General features: G+C 48.0%; 1 protein-coding gene across 2 annotated transcripts in view; it reads left to right on the plus strand.

Moving 5' to 3' along the window:
* The window catches only part of znf830 (zinc finger protein 830), a 110,261-nt gene extending 84,297 nt beyond the window's left edge, over positions 1-25,964 (plus strand). The window contains exons 10-11 of one of the 2 annotated variants that reach the window (XM_072508874.1): positions 5,142-5,269; positions 25,567-25,749. In XM_072508874.1, the coding sequence (XP_072364975.1) occupies positions 5,142-5,269; positions 25,567-25,586 (148 nt within the window). In that variant the 3' untranslated portion in view covers positions 25,587-25,749. Of the gene's footprint in view, positions 1-5,141; positions 5,270-25,566 lie in introns of both variants that reach the window. The other variant, XM_072508873.1, reaches the window with a different exon arrangement.
* The last annotated feature ends 519 nt before the right edge of the window (positions 25,965-26,483 follow it).

Below are 26,483 nucleotides of genomic sequence, written 5' to 3' on the forward strand. Positions count from 1 at the left end.
GTTATACATGTCATCGGGAGCGGGATGATTCCTTCCATGCTGCTTTGTGGGTCTGAGATGTAGTAGAGCAGATCATCTGCAGAGAGCGAGACTCTTTGCTCTCTGCCTCCCCTTTGGATCTCTCTCCAGTTCTTTGCTGTTCCAAGAACGATCGCTTGTGGTTCAGTCGCTAGGACGAACAGCAGTGTGGACAGCGGGCAACACTGCCTGGTGCCTCTGTGCAGCTGGAAGTACTGGGAGTTTTGTTGTTTGTCCGTACGCTCTCCATGGGTGCGTTGTACAGGAGCTTCACCCAGGAGGTGAACCCTGATCTGAGCCCGAACCGCTCCAGTACCTCTGAGATACTGCCACTCGACTCTGTCCAGGGAGACGATCACCTCTGGCGTTTGCTTTCCGCACGATCATATTCAGCAGGTGCCTGATGTTCGATGTTAGCTGTCTACCTATGACAAAGCCCGTCTGGTCCTCTGCGACCACCTTTGGAACGCAGTTCTCCAGCCTTTTGGCTAGGATTTTGGCCAGCATTCTGGCGTCTACTTTTTGTAGTGAGATGGATCTGTATGACCCGCATTCCGTGTTGGGTCTTTGTCTTTCTGATGTATTAGCGAGATTGAGGCCTGTGTTAGTGTAGGTGGCAGCGTGCCCCTAGCCAGTGAGTCTGTGAACATGCGGGGCTAATGCTGGCAATTTTTTTTGTACAAGTCCGCCGGGAACCCATCTGATCCCGGCGCCTTCCCCGCCTGCATGGAGCTAATATTCAACATGATCTCCCCCAGTTATAGTGGTGCTTCCAAGCCCCATTTTCTGTCCTCCCCACAACTGGCATGTTCAGTCCATCGAAGAACCATTTCATCCCCAAGTCCCCTGTTGGGGGCTCCGAGGTGTACAGCCCTCGGTAAAAAGTCTCAAAGGTTTTGTTCACCTTTTTTGGGTCTGTTTCTAATGTGCCTCTGTTGGCTCTAATTTGTGCAATCTCTCTAGTGGCTGCCTACTTTCTCAGCTCGTGTGCCAGCAGGCTTTGAATCCGTGTTCGTTTACGGTTGCCCGTGCCTGGCGGAGTTGTGCACTGCTTTCCTCGTGGAGAGTTTTCAAAGTCTATTTGTCGTTTTTTCCTCTCCGCAAGGTGCTCTACGGTCAGGGCCTCTGAGTATTTACGGTCTGCCTCCAGTATGGAGTCGACCAACTGCTGCCTAGCCGTCCTTTCCTCCCTGTCTCTTCACACTTTGAAGGCGATAATTTCCCCTCTAATCATGGCCTTTAGCACCTTCCAGAACATGGAGGGTGAGACCTCCCCGTTTTTGTTTTTCTCTGTATACTCCGCTATGGCCTGTGATATCCTTTTGTTGAAAGCCATGTCGGCTAGTAGGACGTTTCTAACCTCCATGCGGGGCGTTGAGCCCTACCCGTCTCCTACCTCACACTCACATCCATGTAATGTGGAGCATGGTCGGACCTGTCTTTCCGTGGGTCCTGTACACAGTTAAAGTCCCGTCCGTCCCCCCTATGTTCAGTCTGTGCATCGCTATGTCGGGGATTTCCACCATTGTCTTTTAAATGAATGTCGTGCCGTCCACTTGGGAACGTACACGATAACAAGTACTACAGGTGCCCTGTCAAGGGCCCCGCCGACCATGACGTCCCCCTACATCTGTTACCGTCTTTGTCACCTTAAACATCGTCCTCTTATTGATCAGTATTACCATCCCCCTAGCCCTCATCCTGTAACAGGAATGGTAGGTCTGTCCCACCCAGCCCTTTCTTACCCGCAGTCGGTCCTGTTATCTCAAGTGTGTGTCTTGGAGGAAGATTATGTCGGCTTACATTTTTCTTAGGTGGATGAAGACTCTCGATCTTTCCACTGGGCCGTTGAGTCCCCTAACGTTCCAGGTGACTATCCTGGTGGGGGGTTTCTGTCCCCTCGCTCCTGTGGGATTAACCATACTTACCTGGTGGCCGCGCCCCTGCACTCCAGAGTTTCCATTTGTTAGGGGGCCATCCAAGATGGCCGCTGCCATTGCTCCCCCCATGGAGTCGTGTCCCTCCGCTCCGGGGTTTCCCTTTGTCCAGGGGGCACTCAACATGGCCACCAGCAGTGTATCCGCCATGTGGATCTTCCCCTGCATTCCAGGGTCTCCCTTCACCCAGAGACCGTATTGGGTGGTTACTTGCAGTGCTTCTTTGCTCCGGGACCCTAGTTGCCGCCCTTTTTGGCCTTGTTGTTGCTCTCGCTCTGGTCCTATTTTTACCCCCTCCCTATGGCCCCCCCCACTCTCAGTCCCCTCCCCTACCCACCTTACCTTTGCTCCCCCATCCTTGTTTTGTGACCCCCCCCCCCCCCCCCATGCCGTCCCCCTGTTGGGGATGCGCCGCGGCCTTGCTCTGTTGCATATTCCCGGCGCTAGCAATCCCGATAGTGCCGTGACCCCCTTCCCGGGAGTTACTGGCTCGCCCACTCTCTGTAGTTCCTGCCCTTTCTTTCCCCGTCTTACCCTGCAATCCTCTCACTTGCCACTCTCCGCTGCATTCGTTCTCTTGTACGAAGTCACGATTTCCCACATGAAGCGGTCCCTCAGATTACATAGATTACATAGAACATACAGTGCAGAAGGAGGCCATTCGGCCCATCGAGTCTGCACCGACCCACATTAATCCCTCACTTCCACCTTATCCCCGCAACCCAATAACCCCTCCCAACCCTTATGGACACTAAGGGCAATTTATCATGGCCAATCCACCTAACCTGCACGTCTTTGGACTGTGGGAGGAAACCGGAGCACCCGGAGGAAACCCACGCGGACACGGGGAGAACGTGCAAACTCCGCACAGACAGTGACCCAGCGGGGAATCGAACCTGGGACCCTGGCGCTGTGAAGCCACAGTGCTAATCACTTGTGCTACCGTGCTGCCCTAATGGTGGCTTGCCGCTTCGCTCAGGGTATGGTTGGGGGGAGGGGGGGGGGTGTTTCCTACCCCCCACCCCCCCTCGTCCAGGGCCCCTTATCGCTTCCCATGCTGTCGCTGTTCTAGTCCGCATTCCAAGCCAAACGTGTCTGCCTCAGCGGGGGCCATAAAGAAGTATCCTTTGCCTTGGTATGTGACCCAGAGCTTCGCTAGGTACAGCATACCAAAGTGTACGCCGTTCTTGTACAGGGCTTCTTTTACTCTGTTGAATTCAGCCCATTTCCTGGCCAGGTCAGCCCCAATGTCCTGGTAAATCCTTATTCTATGTCCTTCCAAGCTGCTTGGCCTGCCTGGCCCAGCACAGGATTGTTTCCTGGTACCGGTGCAGTTTGGCTTTTACTGCCCTCGGATGTTCCCCAGCTTTGGGTTTTGGGCGCAGTGACCGATATGCCATGTCTATTTCTGGTGGTTTGGGGAGGGTTTCCCGCCCCACCAGGTTGCCCTGCATCTCAGCCACATACAAAGTGGAGGTCCCTGCCTTCGATCCCCTCTGGTGGGCCCACAATCCGCAGGTTTTGTCTTCTTGAGTGGTTCTCCTGATCCTCTACTTCACCCTTCAGACTGCGCTGCGTCGCGACCAACCTCGCCACCTCTTTCTCCAGCGGCACAAGCCGATCACTCTGGTCGGTTGTGGCCTTTTCCATGTCCTTGATGGCAAGCTCCTGGGCATTTGGACATCCAGTCTCTCGCCCTCTCTGCTCAGGGTGAGCTGCATTTGGGCCAGTGTCTCGGTCACCGCGGCCTCAATGTCCACTCTTACCTCCGCCCTTATCTCCTGTTGGTGCTCCCTCAATGCCTCGGTGAAGGATGCCTTCCAGCTTCCCCCCCCCCCCCCCTCGCCGTGCGGGAGGGGTCTGTTCATGTCTGTTTTGCTTCGGCGAAACTTGCGCTCCGCCACCTCGTGCGCTGGTTGGTTCATCCGAGTGTGGCCGTTTCTGGCTCCTTCCACTCCTGGTCTCTGCGCGGCCTCTAGTTTGGCTAGTTTGGTCTCTGCTAAATTAACCTGCCTGAGGCAAGGCAGTAGTTCTGTGCTGCTATTTTCCTCCGCTCTTGTAGAGCAGAAATAAGTTCCTCCTGCTAATTACAATCCAATTGCTTCTGCTGGAAAATGTTTACGTGGAAATTGGTTGAGAGTAGGATCAGATTCTGATATCATACCAGTTTTATTATGTTAACCATTCCATTCAGCACTATGCTTTAGGATTGCAAATAAAAGTTAAGATCCCTTCTGACGTTACCTGTGAGAGTTTCTCAAAACCCTGAAGGAAAATCTGAAACACTGAACACATTCTTAGTGGTGTACTTTTGTTTGGAATAATATGAGGAACAAGTACAACCCAGTGAGGAACTTGTCCACTCGTTGTGTAAACAATTAATAAAGAATATTGAAGTAAAGGAAAAACACATGACAAAAGAATAATAATGTACACTATGACATTTAAGTATATGAATAGCTAAACACATATTCCTCTGACGTTACTTCTTGTTCATCATGATTGGCACAGACTTGGAGGGCCGAAGGGCCTGTTCCTCTGACGTTACTTCTTGTTCCCAAAATATGCCCACATTCTCTGAATTCGTTTGAGACACCCCTTTTCTCAAGCAACATCCAATTTTAGTAACTCTACAGGTCAAATCCAGTTAATAGTTACCACACAGTACCGCTTATCAAGTGTAGGAAAACATCTCTTCCGGGTTCAGCGATGGCTTGAAAACTGCCTTTTAGAGGAGAATATCTGTAATCTGCTGTGGCTCTTTAATGTTAGGTGGAATAGGCCTCCATGGCTTGGATCACAGATGTAGCACAGTGGTTAGCACTGTTGCTTCATAGCACCAGGGACCCGGGTTCGATTTCCGGTTGGGTCACTGTATGCGGAATCTGCACGTTCTCCCTGTGTGTGCGTGGGTTTCCTCCGGGTGCTCTGGTTTCCTTCCACAAGCCCTGAAAGGCTTGCTTGTTAGGTGAATTGGACATTCTGAATTCTCCCTCTGTGTAGCAGAACAGGCGCTGAAATGTGGCGACTAGGGGATTTTCACAGTAAATCTATTGCAGTGATAATGTAATCCTACTTGTGACACTGATATGGAACTGCCTGTCTTGCTGTTAGATGAGGGTGCTAGCAGATAAACTGTTCAGTCTCTGATATTTCCCCCTGTGGATTCTGTTGTCTACTTCATAGAGCAAAGAAAAGTCTGCTGTCTACTTCAAAGAGCAAAGAAAAGTACAGCACTGGAACAGGCCCTTCGGCCCTCCAAGCCTGTGCCGATCATGATGAACAAACTAAAAAAGAACTGCTGCCCTTACTCGGTCCGTATTCCTCTATTTCCTCCCTATTCATGCACCCATCCAGATGCTTCTTAAAGGTTGCTAATGTGCCTGCTTCCACCACATTATCTGGCAGCGTATTCCAGCACCCACTACTCTGCTTGAAACAATTTCACACACATCTTTCTTAAACTTTCCCCCTCTCACCTTGAACCAGTGCCCCCTTGTAATCAACACTTCCACCCAAGGAAAAAGACCTTTGACTATCCACCCTGTCTATGCCTCTCATAATTTTGCAGACCTCTATCAGGTCTCCCCTCAGCCTCCGTCTTTCCAGTGAAAACAATCCTAGTTTATTCAACCTCTCCATGTAGCCAACACCCTCGAGAACAGGCAACATCCTGGTGAACCTTCTTTGCACTCTGTCCAAAGCTTCCACATCCTTCTAATAGTGTGGTGACCAGAACTGCATGCAAAACACCAAATCTGGCCTAACCAAGGTTTTATATAGCTGCAACATGAGTTCCCAATTCCTGTACTCAATGCCCCAGCTGATGAACATTCAAGGTCCTTGCCTTTAGAAATTTTCATAATGTTTCTGAAAATGGTCATTCACACTGCAATGTCTAGAGGTATTGTTACTGGGCAAATCGCATCTCATTACTCCTCTTAAGTCCCCGCTGGTGTTAGTGTTGTTACTTTCTGTTACTTTTTCATCCCAAATTCACTGTTAATCTCGTTAGCATTCCACATTCCTGACAAAGTGTATACTGTTTTAGTTTTAAATTCAATTTTGTACAAGTGCCTTTCCTTGTCGTGGCATTGAATATTAAAATATCATTGCATTGTGCAGCTCCTGTGTTCCTGGAGCAGGAGACAAGTTAAGTAAAGCTGAGCACATTCAAGGTTAAGGTTACCACTCATATCATCGGCGTTGCCAGTGGTGAAGAATTTCAATTAAATACAATGCTGGCAAATGTATTTTCAGATTGGCATTGTGACACTATTGCTTGGTTATCTGATTAGTATCCATTGCAGATAACTTTCAAGAACCTGAAGCATTTTTTACGACTCCAAATTGATCGGACAACATTCTGGATGAACTTAGATGAATTTAAATGAGCTGTAGATGAACTTAGTGGGCCTTCATGCAACTATTATTTCAAGACAAAATAAAATAGATATTGTCACACAGTAGTATGAAAGAAATGGGAACACATTTTATTGAATACGCGTGGATCTTGTTTTGTATCATTTATTTGCATTTGAGATAAAGCAAAATGACAAGATAGGTTGATTGGCCATGATAAATTGTCCCTTAGTGCCAAGAGATGTGGGGGTTAAGTTACTGGGTCACAGGGATAGGGTGGGGTGGATGAGGAGTGGACATGGGTAAGGTTCTGTTTCAAAGGGTTGGTTTAGGCCCGATGGACCGAATGGCCTCCTGCAAAGTAGGGATTCTATGAATTCATGAGAATATGTACTTTGGGAGGAAATGTTGTGCTTTTGCTTTATTATTGTCGCTTCCTTTGATTTGGCTGTCATCTCGTCTTCATTAGGTTCTGTTTCAGCAGGACGGCAAGGCTCTACCTGTGTTGCAAACTGGGTCACAGTGACTTTTTGTATGTTCCACTGCAGGGGGCAGCATATATATTTTTAACTAATACATGAAGACATAAAAACAGAGAATGCAGGAAAAATTCTGTTTTTGTTTCAGATTCCAGCATCCGCAGTAATTTGCTTATTTATATGAAGACATACTTTGTGCCTTGTAATTTTTTAACAATTAGTGAAGCTTCTACTCTTTGTATTCAGCAAAGCCGCTTAGAAAGCTTAAGTGAGTTTAAGCATATCAACTGAGTGTACATTTAATGTCTTCCAGTATTTCTGCAATACCTGCGGTTTCAATGTACGTAAGCACGCAGTTCAGCATGCAATCAATTCAATCATTTATAATCATTGTTTTTTAAACGAATGCAGCATATAACAAATTAATTTGAGTGCATTGCAAGGCTGTGACAAGAAGTTAATTGAACCTGACTCCTAAATCTTCCTCTAGCTGAATAGGCCATAATTCTGTTGAACAAATAGGCTCTGACATGCACTGAGTTTATCAAATAGGCTCTGACACGCACTGAGTTTGTCGCAGGTTTTGCAACTCCTGTAACTCACATATAGCCATAACATAGTTCCGGATACATATTAGCAGGCAAGTTATTTCCAGAAATCAAAAATCGTAATTCATAAAGAGCATAATTATAACAGGAGGTAAATTAAATGGTCATCAGATGATTTTAATTTTTTAATAATCTTTATTGTCACAGGCTTACATTAGCACTGCAATGAGGTTACTGTGAAAATCCCCTAGGCGCCTGTTCGGGTGAGGGAGGATTCAGAATTTCCAATTCACCTCACGTCTTTTAGGACTTGTGGGAGGAAACCGGAGCATCTGGAGGAAACCCACGCAGACACGGGGAGAACGTGCAGACTCCGCACAGACAGTGACCCAAGTCGGAATGTCCACCTTCAAACTCCTTAAATGAGCGAAAACAGGCGACATTTTGACCGGGCCAGTCAAGCCTCATACGTTCTGCTTAATCAGTGGGGGGGGGGGGGCTCTCTTTCCCCCCCCACTTGCCAGTCAACCATGTTCCCTCTTCAACCAAGCTCCCCCAGGCCCACACCTCTCTCACACTCGGGCCATCCCAAATATGTCCACCGTCCTCTCCTCCTTCCAATTACGCCATACCAACTCCATCCACATCAACCTCCCTCCACATCAACCTCCCTCCCCTCCAACTCCCCAAATGCAGAAACAATAAAAAAGAAACCCAGCCATCCCCCCCCCACTGCTCCCTCCTCAACTCAAACCTCCACTTCAGTCCTGTTGACTAGCCAACCAGCTAGCATTGTGGCCCCCGCTCGAGGCCCCAACCTACTCCCACTCCCCGAAAACCACAGCAAAAACATCAAAAAGACCACACTCGCCCACTCCGCAACTGTGACCATCAAGTACACCCATTCGCCCACCGTACAAACCCACATGCCCCACCTTAACACCTCCATAGTTCAATGTCCTGTTGCTAACTTTTGGTTGGCTCTTAAATGTTGCTCGTTGTGTCTTTACTTAATTTGCTCTGTTTCTGTAACCTTTGCTCTAGAGTCGCCAGGTATCTTTATGATACCACCACGAGGTTCAAGTGCTGATCAATAATTCAATACACCAGTTAGTAAGTTTCAAATCAAAACACATTTATTATACACAGTCAATCACGACTCATGCATAAAACTCTACTTACTAGACTATCTCTAACACTGTAGGCCTATACTTAGCTTTGGAACTGGCCCACCAGGTCAGGGGAACAAATGGCCTTTCGTTCGATTCTGTGTCTGCAGGATTCAAAGCTGGTATAGATTGGTAGCTAGGAGCGCCTATCTCGTAGCGTGCGTTGACTGGAGACTTACTTGGTTGATGTAGCGGCTAGGCAGGTCACTGTCAAGGGTTGTTTCGAGCTGCCGAGTGACCCTGCCAAGAAGGACGAATTGAACTTGGGGGCTCTACTTTATAGTCCCCAGGGGCTTCCCGCCGTTCGGGGCGGACCGTGTATCTGGTTCCAAGTGATTGGACTACGTTCCGATCACTGGGATCGATTTCTCCAATACTGGAGCTGTTCCCTGATCGCTGGCGGTTCCCAAGTGTCCGATGGCCTTCCTTTGTCTTGGCTCCTGCTGGCGCCGAGGGGTCTGGCTTGACCTTATTTACCATAAATGGTTCCAATAGTTCCCGGCGATCGCTCATTAATATGCAGATGGTTGCTAGTTTTAGTGCTGTCTGGGTTTCTGCAAGTTCTAATACACAAGAAACTTTGCACCTGCTTGTTTTTCCTGGCTTGACTGAATTTCCCTGCATTCTTTGCGGATCTCCATTTTAAGTCGGGAAGTGGCCAACCCAGGTGGCTACACATCCTCCTTGTGATCCCTAACGCGAAGCGTGAAGGATCACATAACTGCGTCGTCTTCACTCCCTGACCCAGCGAGCACTCTTCCATGGCCTCTATACTGACCATAACTATGTAAGAAATTTTTAACTGTCAATTCTAAGTGGCGCTATGTCACAACAGGGACATGCAGTACTGTATAAAAAAACGGTACCTCTAACTATCTTCCATAAACTACAGTCACTTAAACATCCAATCATACTAACTTCCTAACAATACAAAAACAATAGCAGCATTCACATTTCCCTCTGGCTTGGCGGTCAAGCTCAGAGTTGTACAATCTTTCATTTGCAAATGAGACATATTTCTTTATTTGCAAATGACGCAAAACAAATGTCCTTTATTGTAGATCAAGGGGTTCGGGGGCCTGGTGAAAACCGAAAATAGGGGATATCATCCTGTATACCGGGGTGCGAGAGCGGTAGGCTCTCCTTCGCCATTTTCTCATGCGGATAGTCTACACGATGCTGCAAAATATCGCCAATGCTAAAAGGGATTCAATGACATATGAAAGAGAGTACCATGTTATAAACCTATCACACCATGGTGGTGTGTTGTTACTTGTCACTGGGCTCTGGGTGCTATGGGGAAGTGAATCATTGACGGCCGGGGGGTTTGGGGTCAGGGGGTTCGCGTTCGCGCGTAACCGAATACAAATTATTGTGACGAAAAACACGTATCATGTCTTCATGGTTCTCTTCTTTCTTCTCTTCTCTTCCTTTTCGTCGCTTCTCCCTTCCTGGAGCTTCTGGAATTCTGTGGATCAAGCATAGTTTCTGTTACTATCTTGTTTAATATCTTGTACGTCAGCATGTCTGTCTATTAGTGCCAATTTCCCTTTATAATTGGTCACCATGTGTGACTCCCTTATTTTTTAATTTTTAAACCAAATATTTGGACTAGACATCTAAGAAAATACTGGCGTACTGCGAGCCGTCTCGCAGCCTGTGTGATTTACCATCCCAGTGTTTGAGGATGTAAATAGCATAGGGAAGCAATCCTAAGGATTGCTAAAACCAAGCAAAAGAATTTTGAACGTAATCGAGCCAAAATGGGGTGCGTATGGGCCGCGGCGGGTATGATTTGGATGGAATCCCCGGGTAGGACGGTGATCAATGCCGTTTCTCCACTGCCTGAGCAACCGGCAAGAACAGGTAAGAATGTGGTCGTCGTAGGGGCTGCCTCTCGTGATTACCTTCGAATCAGGAGAGTAGTTATGATTGTTGTCTGCCGACAGACTAGTTCCTCTGAACTATTGTCTGGGAGAAACTTGTTCCATTAACAGCCGGGTGTCAACGGAGTGGTGGCGCGGGGCCGTGAAACTTCCGAGTTTACAAACAACACTTAACGATAACATTAACGAACAAACATTGAACAAACATGCTTCAGGTTCCATCAGAAAGGACACCGTTTCTCCCAAGCGGTTCCTTTTAAAACATCATCTGGACACCTCAGTTATCAGTTGCGAACAAGGTCGCAAAGGGGTTCTTGTTTTGGGAGTCAGACTCAATGTCATCATCTTCTCCCGGATGCCATACTCTTGCATGGATGAGGGTTGCCAAAGCCGCATGGTGTGACTTAGGGGCCATCTCGTCGTTTCGGACGAGTCTGTACGAATTGTCACGGTGCCAAATAGTGGTGTCTAATTCTGTGGGGTCGGGGGTCATCATCGTAGGGCGGTGGTGTTTGGTGAGGTTTGTCAAGGAATGTGATCAGGATGGAATCACTCGAATCGTGTTCAGATTCGCTGGGTTTGGGGCCTGTTGCATGGGGATAGTAGGGAGGCGTGCTGTGGCTAACGTCTGTGTCTCAGTCGTTGTCACTGCTGCTGCTGTCTGTGGGCATTCCGGGGCAGAGTCTAGAGTTCGGGGGTGGAGTCGAGGTCGAGTCCGTGGATTGGGTGGACGTGTTGGGGGAGGGTAGGGGTACGTTGGCTGTGGGCAGTGCGTGGTCTGCTGCGTCGAGCATGACGTGGTGTGTGTGGTTAGACTGCGAGCCATATGCCTTGAGCTGGTTAATATGAAACCATGCGGTCTTCCCGTTGGGGTACTTAATCTTATAAACGGAGGGGCTTACTTTGTCCGCAACGGAGTACGGACCCGAGTACTTGGGTGACAGGAACGTGCTGGGGTTGTAAATGGAGAGCATGACCTGCTGTCCAACATCAGACTCAGTCGCATGCACTGTCTTGTCGAAACAGGCCTTGCGCTGTTTCTTCCTGGTGCCTAATTTTACTGCGGCTGCTAGCTGAGCCGTTTTTACATTCTCAACTAACTGTTTGACTGCGTTCTCGTGTGTGAGGGCCGTCACTTCGGGGCTGGTCAAGTCAAGTCCTAATAAAAATTCTGTGCCTTTCATGGGGCGTCCGGTCATGAGAGTGTGTGGGGTGTATCCTGTGGATGTCGAAACAGTGTTACGCAAAAACATTAGTGCAAAAGGGAGGACTGAATCCCAAGTGGTGCTGTTTTGTTGGACCATTTTCCTGAGGGTTGCTTTTAGGGTCCAATTCATTCGCTCCACGATACCACTTGACTGGGGGTGGTATGCGATGTGGAATTTTTGGGTAATGCCAAATATTGTGAGGACGTTCTTCATGACACGTCCCGTAAAATGGGAACCTTTGTCGGATTCAATGCTGCGGGGGAGTCACCATCTCGTAAAGATGTGGTGGGTTAAAATGTTAGCTGTAGTCTTTGCCGTGTTTGTTCTAGATGGGAATGCTTTTACCCATTTCATAAACGTGTCTATCATAACTAACACATACTTGTGACCATTCCTGCAAGGGGGCAATGGTCCTATAAAATTGATCTGGAGGTTAGTCCAGGGGCCGTTAACGGGGTGGGTGTGGCTAAGCTGAGCTTTCTTCGCATATCTGTCCTGATTGTTTTGGGCACAGATCAGGCAATTTTCAACATAGTGCGTGATGTCTTCCTTTAAATTCGGCCACCAACAGAGCTGCCTGAGGTGGGCTGTAGTGGGGTCAATTCCCTGATGCCCATGACTATCATGGAACAAACAAATAAGCTGATTCCTGTCGTGTTCAGGAACCACATAAAGGGTGTCTTTTAGGACCACACTGTCATGTGTGGTCAGTGCATTTTTAAACCTATCATATGGGGCTGGAAATTTTGCTCTTAAAATCTCCCTGAGATTACTATCTTGCTTCTGGGCCTGCACCAAATCTTCGATATTTGTCTGTGAGACCTGGGGCGAAATTCTCCCCCAACGGCGGGATGTCCGCCGACTGGCGCCAAAGACGGCGCCAATCAGACTGGCATCGCGCCGGCCCAAAGGTGCAGAATGCTCCGCATCTTTGGCGGCCTAGCCCAAACATTGAGGGGCTAGGCCGACGCCGGAGGGATTTCCGCCCCGCCAGCTGGCGGAAATGGCGTTTGTTGCCCCGCCAGCTGGCGCGGAAATGCGGCGCATGCGCGGGAGCGTCAGCGGACGCTGTCCGTTTCCCGACGCATGCGCGGGAGCGTCAGCGGACGCTGTCGGTTTCCCGGCGCATGCGCGGGAGCGTCAGCAGGCGCTGTCAGTTTCCCGCACATGCGCAGTGGGGAGAGTCTCTTCCGCCTCCGCCATGGTGGAGCTCGTAGCGGAGGCGGAAGGGAAAGAGTGCCCCCACGGCACAGGCCCGCCCGCGGATCGGTGGGCCCCGATCGCGGGCCAGGCCACCGTGGGGGCACCCCCCGGAGTCAGATCGCCCCGTGCCCCCCCCAGGACCCCGGAGCCCGCCCACGCCGCCTGGTCCCGCCGGTAAATACCAGGTTTGATTTACGTCGGCGGGACAGGCAATTTCTGGGCGGGACTTCGGCCCATCCGGGCCGGAGAATCCAGCGGGGGGTCCCGCCAACCGGCGCGGCCCGATTCCCGCCCCCGCCCAATCTCCGGTACCGGAGACTTCGGCGGGGGCGGGATTCATGGCGGCCAACGGCCATTCTCCGACCCGGCGGGGGGTCGGAGAATGACGCCCCTGAACTGCATTCACTAGGGCGCTTTCGAGGGGGTTCCAAAAATATCCATGTCTGGAACCTGCTTTAGCCAGTGCGTCGGCTTATACATTTCCAGGTGGGGAGGAACGGTGGTGACTTCGTACTTTAATGATACTAAATGTCCTGTCCTGTGCTTTGTCCAAAATGTGCCGGAGCAATGGGGCTGAAGGGAGGGGTTTTCCGTCCGTGGAAACAAATCCTCTTGCTTTCCACAGGGGTAGGAATTCTGTGAGGCTGTTATAGACATAGAGGCTGTCCGAGTATATGTCTGCTGGGCTGGGGAAGGAATCTGGGTGATCTATAATATATGCAATGGCTGCTAGTTCTGCCGCCTGCGTGCCTAAGTGTCCTGGTAGTTTTAACGAGATTTCTTCTAGGGCGCGTCCCTGCGCGTCCTCAACATAGATGCCGCATCCTGTAATGCGCTTCCTGTTTAATATAGGGGAAGAACCATCCACATATATTCTCAAGGGTGCGCACGTGTCTGTGCTGGGGGCTCTGGGGTGAACTACCTATCTTTTTGGGGGGGGTTTTCACGATAAAGCGGCCTGTGTTGTGGTGCGGTGAGATGATTTCACATTCGTGGGGGGGTGCCTGGGTACTGAACGTTGTCGGCTAGGAAAGTGTGGGTCTTTGTCCTTTTAACAGTGATGTCCCGTGATCTGGCTTACTGTGCCGTCCTTAAGTCGTCCGTCCAGTAAAAGTTGGGTGGTGGTGTATTCCGTGAGTATTGTGATGGGGTTTAGTCCGGTGATATATGAAAAGTATTGAACTGTCCAGAAAACTGCGAGCAGGTGCCTTTCACAGGCCGAAAATCCCTGCTCCACAGGATCTAAAACTCTGGACGCGTAAGCCACGGGTGTTAACTGTTCGTGCCGTCCCTGGAGGAGCACCGCCGAAAGGGTACGATCCGTGCTAGCTATCTCGATAGCATAGGGGAAAAGCGGGTCTGGAACCTGTAGTGCGGGGGCTGCAATGAGTGCGCGCTTCAAAACATTGTGTGCTGTGGAAGCCATTCCCTAGAGGCTCCTTTCTTTAGGAGTTCCGAGAGGGGTGCTGCTTTGGTTGCAAAACCGTCAATATGGTTTCGGCAGTAGCCAACCAGTCCTAAAAACGACCGGAGGGCTGAAACATTCTGGGGGAAGAGACAATTTGGCAATCGAGTCAATTCTTTTGTGCTCAATCTCGCGTTTACCATGCGTGATAATCGTTCCCAAATATACCACCTTGTTTTCCAAAATTTGGGCCTTCTTCTCCGCACTGTCTGTGTGGAGTCTGCACATTCTCCCCGTGTGTGTGTGGGTTTCCTCCGGGTGCTCCGGTTTCCTCCCACAGTCCAAAGATGTGCAGGTTAGGTGGATTGGCCATGCTAAATTGCCCTTAGTGTCCAATATTGCCCTTCGTGTTCGGTGGGGGTACTGAATTATGGGGATAGGGTGGATGTGTGGACCTTGGGTGGTCCAAGAGCCGGTGCAGACTTGATGGGCCGAATGACCTCCTTCTGCACTGTAAATTCTATGATTCTTGGGGTTCACTTTACATCCAATTCGCTGTAGGAGTTCCAGGAGTTCGGACAGAAGCTCGATGTGCTCTGCCTTGGTGTCTGTCTGCAGTAATAGGTCGTCCACATACTGGACCAGACATTCGGGGCGAGAAAACTTTGATAAACCATTGGCCAGCTGTCGGTGGAAAATAGAGGGGGAGTTGTGGAATCCTTGTGGAAGGCATGTCCACGTGTACTGCTGACCTTTAAAAGTAAAGGAAAATTTGTACTGGCACGCTTTTGCCAATGGAATGGACCAGAATCCGTTACTGATGTCCAAAACCGTAAAATATCGTGAGTTGAGTCCCTGTTTGAGCATGGTCTTGGGACTTGTGGCTACCGTGGGGGCTGCTGCGGGGTGACTTTGTTGAGTTCCCGGTAATCGATGGTCAGTCGCCATGATCCATCGGGCTTTCTCACTGGCCAAATCGGGGCATTATTAGTAGAGGCTACTGATCTAAGTACGCCTTGTTCTAATAAACTATCTATAACTTTTGAGATTTCTCCCTCTGCCTCTTGGGGAAATCCATATTGCTACTGGGATCTAGGGTCAGGTCCTGTTATTTGAACCGAACCAGCCATCCTGCCGCAGTCATGTTTATGACTTGCAAATGCGGTCCTTTCTTCTGGAGAACTGCCCTAACCTGTTTGTCTGCGCAAATCGTGGTCGGGTCAAACCAAAAATCGCCGACTGCGCTAATCTTGGAGTGCTGATCAATAAGTCAATACACCAGTTAGTAAGTTTCAAATCAAAACACATTTATTATACACAGTCAATCACTACTCATGCATAAAACTCTACTTACTAGACTATCTCTATCACTAAAAGGCCTATACTTAGCTTTGAAACTGGCCCACCAGGTATGGGGAGCAAATGGCCTTTCGTTCGATTCTGAGTCTGCAGGATTCAAAGCTGATATAGACTGGTAGCTAGGAGCACCTATCTCGTAGCGTGCGTTGACTGGAGACTTACTTGGTTGATGTAGCGGCTAGGCAGGTCACTGTCAAGGGTTGTTTCAAGCTGCTGAGTGACCCTGCCAAGAAGGACGAATTGAACCTGGGGACTCTATTTTATAGTCCCCAGGGGCTTCACGCCATTCGGGGCGGACCCCGTATCTGGTTCCAAGTGATTGGACTACGTTCCGATCACTTGGATCGATTTCTCCAATACTGGAGCTGTTCCCTGATCACTGGGCGGTTTCCACGTGTCCACTGGCCTTCCTTTGTCTTGGCTCCTGCTGGCGCCGAGGAGTCTGGCTTGACCTTATTTACCTTAAATGTTTCCAATCGTTCCCGGGGATCGCTTATTAATATGCAGATGGTTGCTAGTTTCAGTGCTGTCTGGGTTTCTGCAAGTTCTAATACACAGGAAACTTTGCACCTGCTTGTTTTTCCTGGCTTGACTGAATTCCCCTGCATTCTTTGCGGATCTCCATTTTAAGTCGGGAAGTGGCCAACCCAGGTGGCTACAGTCCTCACACAACACACAGACCATTTTCTCCAAATTCGCCCGACTCCTCCAATGTTTCAAAATCAAACTGCCGGTTCTGATGCGTGACCCACAATTGAATGGGGTACAACACCCCAAACTTCACCCCTTCTTTATAGAGGGAAGCCTTGATGCGAATATACCCGGTCCATCTCTTGGCCAACTCTGCTCCCAAGTCCAAGTAAATCCTCAGCTCATTACCTTCCTGGGTGCACTTTCTTGTCTGCTTTGCCCACCTCAAAGACTTTTCCTTGTCAAGGAAGCTATGCAGCCATACCACCCTCGCCCCCCCACTTTCGGCCTCCTCCTCGGTGCCCTGTGCATTCCCCCTCGGGGTGGCGGGGAGGGGTGGAGGAGCTCAAAGACCCCCTCCCCGCCAACTTCTCGAACATGTTCTCCACATATTTTGTGGCCTGCGCTCCCTCGATCCCTTCAAGCAGTCCCACAATCTGTAGGTTCTGCCTCCTTGACTGATTCTTGAGGTCCTCCACCTTCTCCCTCAAATCCCATTTTTACACTTGTATAAAAAGCAAGAGGGTAGCCAGGGAAAGGGTTGGCTCACTGAAGGACAGGGGGAGGGAATGTGTGTGTGGTGCCAGAGGAAATGTGCAAGGTACTAAATGAATACTTTGCATTAGTATTCACCAAAGAGAAGGAATTGGTGGATGTTGAGTCTGGAGAAGGGTGTGTAGATAGCCTGGGTCAGATTGAGATCCAAAAAGACGAGGTGTTGGGCATCTTGAAAAATATTAAGGTGGATAAGTCCCCAGGGCCTAATGGGATCTACCCCAGAATACTGAAGGAGGCAAGAGAGGAAATTGCCGAGGCCTTGACAGAAATCTTTGGATCCTCACTGTCTTCAGGTGAGGTCCCGGAGGACTGGAGAATAGCCAATGTTTTCATAGAATTTACAGTGCAGAAGGAGGCCATTCGGCCCATCGAGTCTGCACCGGCTCTTGGAAAGAGCACCCCACCCACGGTCGACACCTCCACCCTATCCACATAACCCAGTAACCCCACCCAACACTAAGGGCAATTTTGGACACTAAGGGCAATTTATCATGCCCAATCCACCTAACCTGCACATCTTTGGGCTGTGGGAGGAAACCGGAGCACCCGGAGGAAACCCACGCGCACACGGGGAGGATGTGCAGACTCCGCACAGACAGTGACCCAAGCCAGAATCGAACCTGGGACCCTGGAGCTGTGAAGCAATTGTGCTATCCACAATGCTACCGTGCTTGTTCCTTTAAGAAGGGTAGCAAGGATAATCCAGGGAACTACTGGCCGGTGAGCCTTACATCATGGAGAGAATTCTTCGAGACAGGATCTACTCCCATTTGGAAGCAAGTGGACGTATTAGCGAGAGGCAGCGCGGTTTTGTGACGGGGAGGTCGTGTCTCACTAACTTGATAGAGTTTTTCGAGGCGGTCGCAAAGATGATTGATGCAGGTAGGGCAGTGGATGTTGTCTATATGGACTTCAGTCAGGCCTTTGACAAGGTCCCTCATGGCAGACTGGTACAAAAGGTGAAGTCATGGGTTCAGAGGTGAGCTGGCAAGATGGATACAGAACTGGCAGGCTCACAGAAGGCAGAGGGTAGCAATGGAAGGGTGATTTTCTGATTGGAGAGCTGTGACTAGTGGTGTTCCGCAGGGCTCAGCCCTGGGACCTTTGCTGTTCGTAGTACATGTAAATGATTTGGAGAAAAATTTAACTGGTCTGATTAGTAAGTGTGCGGATGACACACAGGTTGGTGGAATTGCAGATAGCGATGAGGACTGTCAGAGGATACAGCAGGATTTAGATCGTTTGGAGACTTGGGCGGAGAGATGGCAGATGGAGTTTAATCCGGACAAATGTGAGGTAATGCATTTTGGAAGGTCTAATACAGGTAGGGAATATACAATGAATGGTAGAATCCTCGAGTATTGACAGTCCGAGAGATCTAGGTGTACAGGTCTAAAGGTCACTGAAAGTGACAACACCGGTGGAGAAGGTTGTCAAGAAGTCATATGGCATGCTTGCCTTCATTGGCTGGGGCATTGAGAATGAGAATTGGCAAGTCGTGTTGCAACTGTATAGATCCTTAGTTAGGCCACACTTGGAGTATAGTGTTCAATTCTGGTGGCCACACTACCAGAAGGATGTGGAGGCTTTAGAGAGGGTGCAGAAGAGGTTTACCAGGATGTTGCCTGGTATGGAGGGCATTAGCTATGAGGAGAGGTTGAATGAACTCGGTTTGTTCTCACAGAACTACGGAGGTTGAGGGGCGACCTGATAGAGGTCTACAAATGTATGAGGGGCATAGACAAAGAGTGGATAGTCAGAGACTTTTTCGCAGAGTAGAGGGGTCAATTACTAGGGGGCATAGGTTTAAGGTGCGAGGGGCAAGGTTTAGAGGAGATGTTCGAGGCAAGCTTTTTACATAGAGGGTAGTGGGTGCCTGGAACTCATTGCCGGAGGAGGTGGTGGAAGCAGGGACGATAGTGACGTTTAAGGGACGTCTTGACAAATACATGAATAGAGGGATACGGACACCGGAAGTGTAGACGATTTTAGTTTAGACGGGCAGCATGGTCCACGCAGGCTTGGAGGGCCGAAGGGCCTGTTCCTGTGCTGTACTTTTCTTTTTACTTTGTTAAACCTCTTCTGGCTCTCCAACACAAGCACCATCTCCATCTCCATCGAGGCCAGCCATTCCTCATATTCGCCCACCAACTCCTCCACTTTCTGAAACACCTGGCCCTGCACCTCCAACCTCTGCTCCACTCTCTTGATCGCCACCCTCCACCACCTTCACCAGGTCTTTTCAGGCCTCCAGCCTCTGCTGCTGGAGCTTTGCATTCGGGAACTCCATCAGTTGTCTGTAGACCATTGGGCCTGCAATGTCACCCCAGCACACACCGCCATCTTTTCTTGTGTCACACCTTGAATACCCTCTCGCTCAAGCTCCTGCCTCCTACTCATCATTTCTGGTCAAGAGGCCATAAACCAGAAGACTCACTGACGGAGCACCACTATCCCTTGGTGCTCATGCACCTTTCACCAACCAACACCGTTTAATTTGTGTGAGAAATGGCCATAGAATTCCACCTTGAGCGGGAACCACCAAATGTGCAGCCACTCACTCCATGGCCGCCACTGGAAGCCATTCTGGATTTGTTAATATTAGATTTGAAATGGCAAGAGGATGTCTTCAGCCAAAATTTAAATGCAGAATTTTCACTCTTGTAGGACATAGTAGTAAGCACAAGGTTTGAAGGCATCTGTTTTTAAAATGCATGCAATTACTCTCCCCTTTAGATTTGTTAGATAAGCATTTCAAATTAATATATTTTGGAGAATAATTTTTTTATCTGAGGTGGTGCTGAGACAGCCAGTGTATCAGATGAGGCAGACAGTAATATAGTACTCAACTGAGATCAGTTAGTAAATGATCCCCATTGATGTAATGGGGAGTGGAATTCTTTCATTCCTGGGTGTCAAACAGGAACTGGCAATTGTGGTATAGCGTGATTATATTGTGGATAAGTGCCAATTCCTCATGAGCAGTAATTCTTCCTATTAAAGGAAACTGTTGAACTCTTTATGCCGAAAATAACGGTGTAAAAATGAGCAAACTGTTCCAAGCTCATTATCCATTGGCTGCAAAAACAGATTGAGGGAATTTAATCTTGAAGCAAAGAAGGTTAATGATGAACGTCTGCTCCGATGCCTGAAATATTAATAACACTCCTTGATTTGTTTTCTGAGAAGAGGGAGCTTTGTATTGAAGGGGGAATTAACAGGTATTATAGCAGGATGCCAGTTGTAGAATGTAGGATGGGCTTGAATGGCCAATTAGCATTTTTCAACTCCAAGCTTTGCATCCTTAAATGTTACAGTATTCAATATTTTGAAAAAGAATGATGAAGCAGTCTTCCCATCACATTCCAGTTTTTGAAAACATACTACTATTCATTGACGATGTAGTGTTAGAGACAGGGAAATAAGAAAATATTCCTTTATTGTGATTAATGGCACCTGTAAATTCATTGAGCATATAATGTTCCAAGCATTTGCTGCAGTTTAGGACATGTATTGTTAACATGATAGTTATGGTAGTTTACAAATTGACCTGGTGAATGACCTAATATTACATTGTTGTGCATAACATTGGCAGTGGCCTGGTTAGTTGGAAAGGAGGCTGGATAAACTCAGTGGTCTTTGTGATTGAAATCTTTAAGTACAATTGCAATCAAGCATTTTGTGTCCTAGAAAAGTTGCAAGTTTTATTTAAAATCATGGTCTAATGTTAGGCCAAAGAGCCCTCTTAATTTTTTAATCATATATTAACTTAAGGAGCTCAGTCACTCGTATATTTAAAATCCTAGAACTAGATTCTCATCTCTTGTTTCATTTTATTATATGATCCATAAATATTATTTTAACATTAAAGTAGAATTATTTACATCATTATATTTTTCTGTAATGATATTAATTGGAATAGTAATTCAGATTAAAATTTTAGCAAGCTGTTAACTGTAGTACCACACTTGTCTTGTGAGTCACAGGTCATTGGTTCAATCCCCAGTGACTTGATTATCTAATCTAGGCTGGACCCTCAGTGCAGTGCTGAGAGAGTGCTGTATTCTTGCAGTTAAGGTATCTTCTGCTTTCTCAGAGAGAAATAAAAGATCCCAAGGCATTATTCACAGAAGAGCACTGCCCTGACCAACATTATCAACATAACAAAAACAGTGGGCAGAATTCTCCGTCGTCCAATGCCGAAATCTGGATCGGCGATCGGGCGGAGAATGGCTTCCGACGCCGGATTCGGCGCAGGCGCCGGTTTGATGGTGGTTGCGATGCCCCACCGCCTCCAAATTGGTGTAATCGGGCCGTGCGCAGCCGCAATGCCTTTGGCGCGTCATCGGCCAGTCCACCCGCGATGCGACGCCCCCAATGGGCCGAGTTCCCGACGGCGCAGGCCAAATGTGATCCCAGCGGTCGGGAGCCTGATGTGCTGGCTGCGGATAGTGTCCAGCGGCGCCACACTATTCCGGGATCCGTGCCGCTGGCCGGGACCCGTGCTGCTGGCCAGGGAGCTTCTGCTTGAGCTGGGTGGAGGGGTAGAGGGTGGGCTGTGGGGCCGGGGTGGGCAGGTTAGGGATCCAGCATGGCTAGCGCCATGTTTACTAGTGCAGCTCGTTGGCCCTGCTCATGCGCAGCCCGGGACCCGGTGATTCCCAGGCTGTTTTCCGCACGATCTGCAGATGTTCCAAGAGTTGCGGGTGCTAGCCCCGCACTGGTTATCGGTTAGGAGTTCACGCCGATTCCCTCGTCGTGAAACACCCGCGGATTCACCTTTGGTGCCAGCACATAGCCTCAGGAACGGAGAATTCCACCCAGTGTATTGGTTATTTTTCTCACTACTGTTTCTGAGGTCTTGGGTGGGATTGTCTGCCGGCGGGATTCTCCATATTGCCGGCGCCCGAGGGTTTCCCGACGGCGTGGGCTGCCCCACAATGGGAAACCCCATTGACCGTCCGACGTAACGGAGAATCCCGCTGGCAGGTCGGGGCAGAAATGTGGCGGGGTGGAGAATCCAGCCCCATATGTGCCGATTGGCTGCTGTACAACAGTTACTGCACTCCCAAAATACTTCATTAATTACTAAGCACTTTTCGATATTCTCCATGCACAATGTTTTTCCTAATTGGAAATTATGTTTGTTGTTTCATTTTGCATCAGAACATAAGAACTGAAGTAGGCCATTCAGCCTTTCAAACCTGTTCTGATATTTCATGGCTAATCTATATCTTAACTCCCATTTATGTGCATTGATTCCATAACACTTACTGCCCTTATGTAACAAAAATCTATCAGAGTTAACCTTGAAATTTCAATGGATTTAGCCTGCATAAATGTTTGGATCAGAGATTCTACTACCTTTTGTGTTTGTTTCATTTCACACACACATTTCCCTTTGAGGAAGGATCCACAGGCTGATTATCAACCTGTTTGAACCAGGTCATGAACAGCCCTTCCATAGCGATCAGGTCTTGGAGTGGAACTTGTGCCCATAGAGCCCTGATTCAGAGGCAAGGATGCTGCCAACTGAGCCATACCTCCTCCTACCCTTTGTGTGAAGAAATCCTTTCTGACATCATGCCTGAACAGCCTTCCTCTAATTTGAAGGTTATTCGCCCTTGTTTTTGCACATCCCCATCAGATGAAATTGTTTCTGTCTATCTGCCCTTTCAAATTCCGTAATCATCAACACTCAATTAGGTCATCTCTTAATCTTCTATTTTTAAGCGAATATGCCTGCTGTATGATTACTTTCAGTTCTAATATTCATTCATTCTGGCAAATCTGCACTGCAGATGGGGGGCTGGATTCTCCGTTTGGGAGAGTAAGTCCCCATGCCGACGTGGAAACGGTGGTGTTTTACGCCAGGAAAACTGGCACAAAACGGCCACCGATTCCCTGCTCCGGGGAGGGGAGGGCTAGCAGCCAGGCAGCGTAGAGGTCCCAGTTCTAGCTGCCGATACGGCTGGGAGCATTGCCGGGTCCGTGGCCGCGCACGTGGACGGCGCACGTGGACAGCGGCAGCCTGTAGCAGCCGCGCCATGCTTCATGGCGGCGGAGCCAGCCCGCAAAAATAGTCCCCCCTTCGTCCGGTTTGCGTGCCCCGAACCAACCCCCCCACAGTGCCCCCGCCCCGAATAATGCCCCCTGTGCGCTGGCCTGAGTCCACAGCCGCCACGCTGAGTTCCCAATGGATGGGACCTCACATGTCCCACGCCGCCAGGCACGGAGCATCACGGTACGGGTCTCGGGCAATGGCCTGAGGCCGTGGATATGTGGCGCGGCGTACTCCTAGAGTATACTGCTTTTCAGGGGGCGGAGCATCGCGAAAGCAGCACCGACCCTGATTCTGTTGTCATCGGAGACTCTCCGCCCCATCACCGAAAGCGATTTCGGCGCTGGGGATCGGAGAATCCAGCCCGGGCTCTAATGAGAGCGCAGTAAAGCTATAGCATACATTTTACTTACAACTGTTTGATTCAGCATTACTTACTTTAATCCTTTGCCAAAGCGATATAGTGAGAGCACTTTTAATTGGAAGTCCTTACTACAATGGTTGTGCATTGCACTCACCATATATGATATGCTGCACAATAATCTTTGTAGAGTGATTGAAATGTTAGAAGTTTCAGAAGAGAAGGAGATTGTTCAGTCCATTGTGCCTATGCAAGTGTACGATCTAGAAAAGAGACCGGGCTGGATTATCATCCTTGAGGTGGGTAGCAGAAGTAGGGAAAATTCCTGGCTCAACCCACCCCGCCAATCTCAGGCAAGAGTCCCAAGGAAGATGCTATTTTCATTTCCCGGGGTCAGGAGTGAGCTGCAGCTGAGACAGCTGATCTAGGAAAAAGTCCAGAAGGACAGGCCTGCTTGGTGCTGAGGTGGGATGTTTAAAGGGCCTGCCTCTGTGCTGTGGGATTTGGTCCCAGTTATAATGAGAAAGGTAAGGCCTACTAGCCCTCACCTCTCTAATGGATTTCTGGGCTCTGGCCAAGTCTAAATATACTTTCTTGGATGAGAGCCCAGAAATCCATTAGTGAAACACCTGAGCCCCAGCAAAAGGATTGCTTGATTGACAACTCTGGTTCTCTGGTCTCTTCTGTCAATTGCACAATACTTATTTCTACAAGATAAGGAAGTTTCAAATGATTGCAGTTCCTGTTATTGATACTTTGCATGGTCAGATGGTTAACAGTTCTATTGGGTTGCAAGACAAATAATTTTTTTAAGAAACCAAAAATTTATCAATTTATTTGAAGCTTTTTTTTAACATATCCTATTGTCGCTGGAGGGTCATTGGCTCTATACAGTCTGTAGTGGATGGATGGGCATAGGAGTGCCATACCTTGGCATGGGGAGCATAAGGAATAGGGGCAATTAAGGGGTGTGCTTGGGGGGTGGGCTTCCTCAAGTAGTCTACGGTTGGTGCCACTTCTGAGGCACTGTGAACCACGACTCTTTAAAAAGCTGGCCTGACTCCATGAGGAATGAAGCTGGCTAGGTAGGGAGCGCACTCACAATCCGAACCAGCCCTCATCCTTAAAAAGCACTCCTGAAGACCAGAGACCCAGGGAATGTTGTTGCCATTTAACCCCTCTATGAAAATTCAGCCCATCTATTATAATCCCAGTTCCCAAAGTTTTCCCTGTGTAAAATAAAAATTCTGATAGGAATACAAGATCAGGAGCAGGAGTAGGTCATTCAGACCTTCAAACTAGCTCCGCCATTCAGTAAGATCATGGCTGATCTGGTTGTGGTCTCAACCCCACTTTGCTGTCTGCCCTCTTAACCTGTGCCCCCCCTTTATCTATCAAAAGTCTGTCTAACTCTGCCTTGAATAAATTCAGGGACCTAACCTCCACTGCTTTCTGAGAAAGAGAATTCCACATACTGGCAACCATTTGAGAGGAAAGAAAATCTCCTCATCTCCATCTTAAACAGTAGATCTCTTGTTCTTAAACTGTGTCCTCTGGTTCTTCTTTCTCCCACATGTGAAAACAACATTGTGGTATCTACTCTACTTAATCCTCTCAGGATCTTATAAGATAAGCCCCTCATCCCAGGAATGAGTCAAGTGAATCTTCTCGGAATTGCTTCTAATAAAATTGTACATAAAACTGTACATAGTATTCCAGATGTGGCCTCACCAAGGTTCAGACTGCACTGCAGTATATGACAGTATTCCATTTGACTCCCTAATCGCTTTCTGTGCCTGCATACAAACATCTTGTGATTCATGTACTTGTACACCCAGTTTACTCTGTACTTCAATCTCTCTGCATTTAAATCATATACTGTTTTTCTATTCTTCCTGCCAAAGTGGAAAAGTTCACATTTAAAAAAACAATAAAAATAAATCTTTGACCGATTCAGCACCAATTTTTTTTTAAAGTTTCAGTTTCAGATACTTTGAATCAGCATAACTCATTGTAATTAGAAACTGTTAGGATGCAGCATACAAAGGGATGTTAACGTGATTCATTTTTTATTATTCCTTCCGCTACCTGTTATTTTCCCCTTTTTTCTGGAGACATTGCTTTTCTTCGGAATGTGGGTATATTATTATGGAGCGTTTCCTGACTATCATTTCTTTTTGGTAATGTTGTAATAGCCAATTTAGTGCCGACTGTTTCTCTGTGCAGCATAAAAGCACTTTTTATGTAAGTTATTGTGTTTCGGCAGTGGCCCTTTACATATTAAATTTTTGTTCCGCATTATCATTTCTTGTTTTTCTGTAGTATGCGCTACCAACGTATAGAGCACTTGCGAGATCGCCAAGAAACTGTAAAACGACTGATGACAGCATTAAAAGGCAGACAGTCCCATGGTGAAGATGACATTGACACAGATGAAGAAGAAGAATTTCAGGAATTCCTTTCAGGCGATTGGCGTGCGAAGGGAGCCTTACTTTAGTTACCTGTATTGTTCTAACTCTTACTCAAAAAAACTTTCAGCAAAACATCTTGAATGCTTGTTTAAAACGCTTCTGGTATAACTATCACATGAACTGAGAAAACTATGAGAACATCAGCAACTGAAAGACTTGGAGAAATCATTCCTTTTTGTAATCTGGTAGATGGAGCTTTCAGGAAGACCGTGCTGTGGTTATTGTATTAAAATTAACTCATTCAAATTATTTCTTTCACCAGATTATTTTAGAATGAGATCATTATGAAATTCTAGATTGTAGTTATACTTTATGTATGGCTGTAACCACCCATTTCAATTTCAGAAGGAGCAATTTGGCTACACAGCTTTGTAGATTTGTTCTGGATTACATGGGTTGAATTTCCCATTCAACCATTAAACGGAATTTTGATACGAAGAAGTAAACAAAAAATGGGGTTATAACAACCTCTTTTAAGAGAGCAGTGAAAGTTTTTAAAAATAGGTTCAACTAATGTCCTATGGAATTACTTTATTTTCACCTCCAAGGATCTTGCACTTCTTGTCCTCCAATCAAAGATACTATTTTCAGCAAGATGCATGACTCCGTGAGACATCATGACCTCTTTCTGTCAGCTCTGCTCTGTGACTTTGCTTCAGTGCATCGTTGCACCCAGCTGCCAGTTTGAATGATGGTAAATTTGTCCAGCTGAAACTAAGCAACCCTGTTCCCAGGGAAGTCTGTTCTGATTAATGAGGAAAAAAACCA

This window comes from Scyliorhinus torazame, chromosome 6 (assembly GCF_047496885.1).
Source record: "Scyliorhinus torazame isolate Kashiwa2021f chromosome 6, sScyTor2.1, whole genome shotgun sequence".
Classification (NCBI taxonomy): domain Eukaryota; kingdom Metazoa; phylum Chordata; class Chondrichthyes; order Carcharhiniformes; family Scyliorhinidae; genus Scyliorhinus; species Scyliorhinus torazame.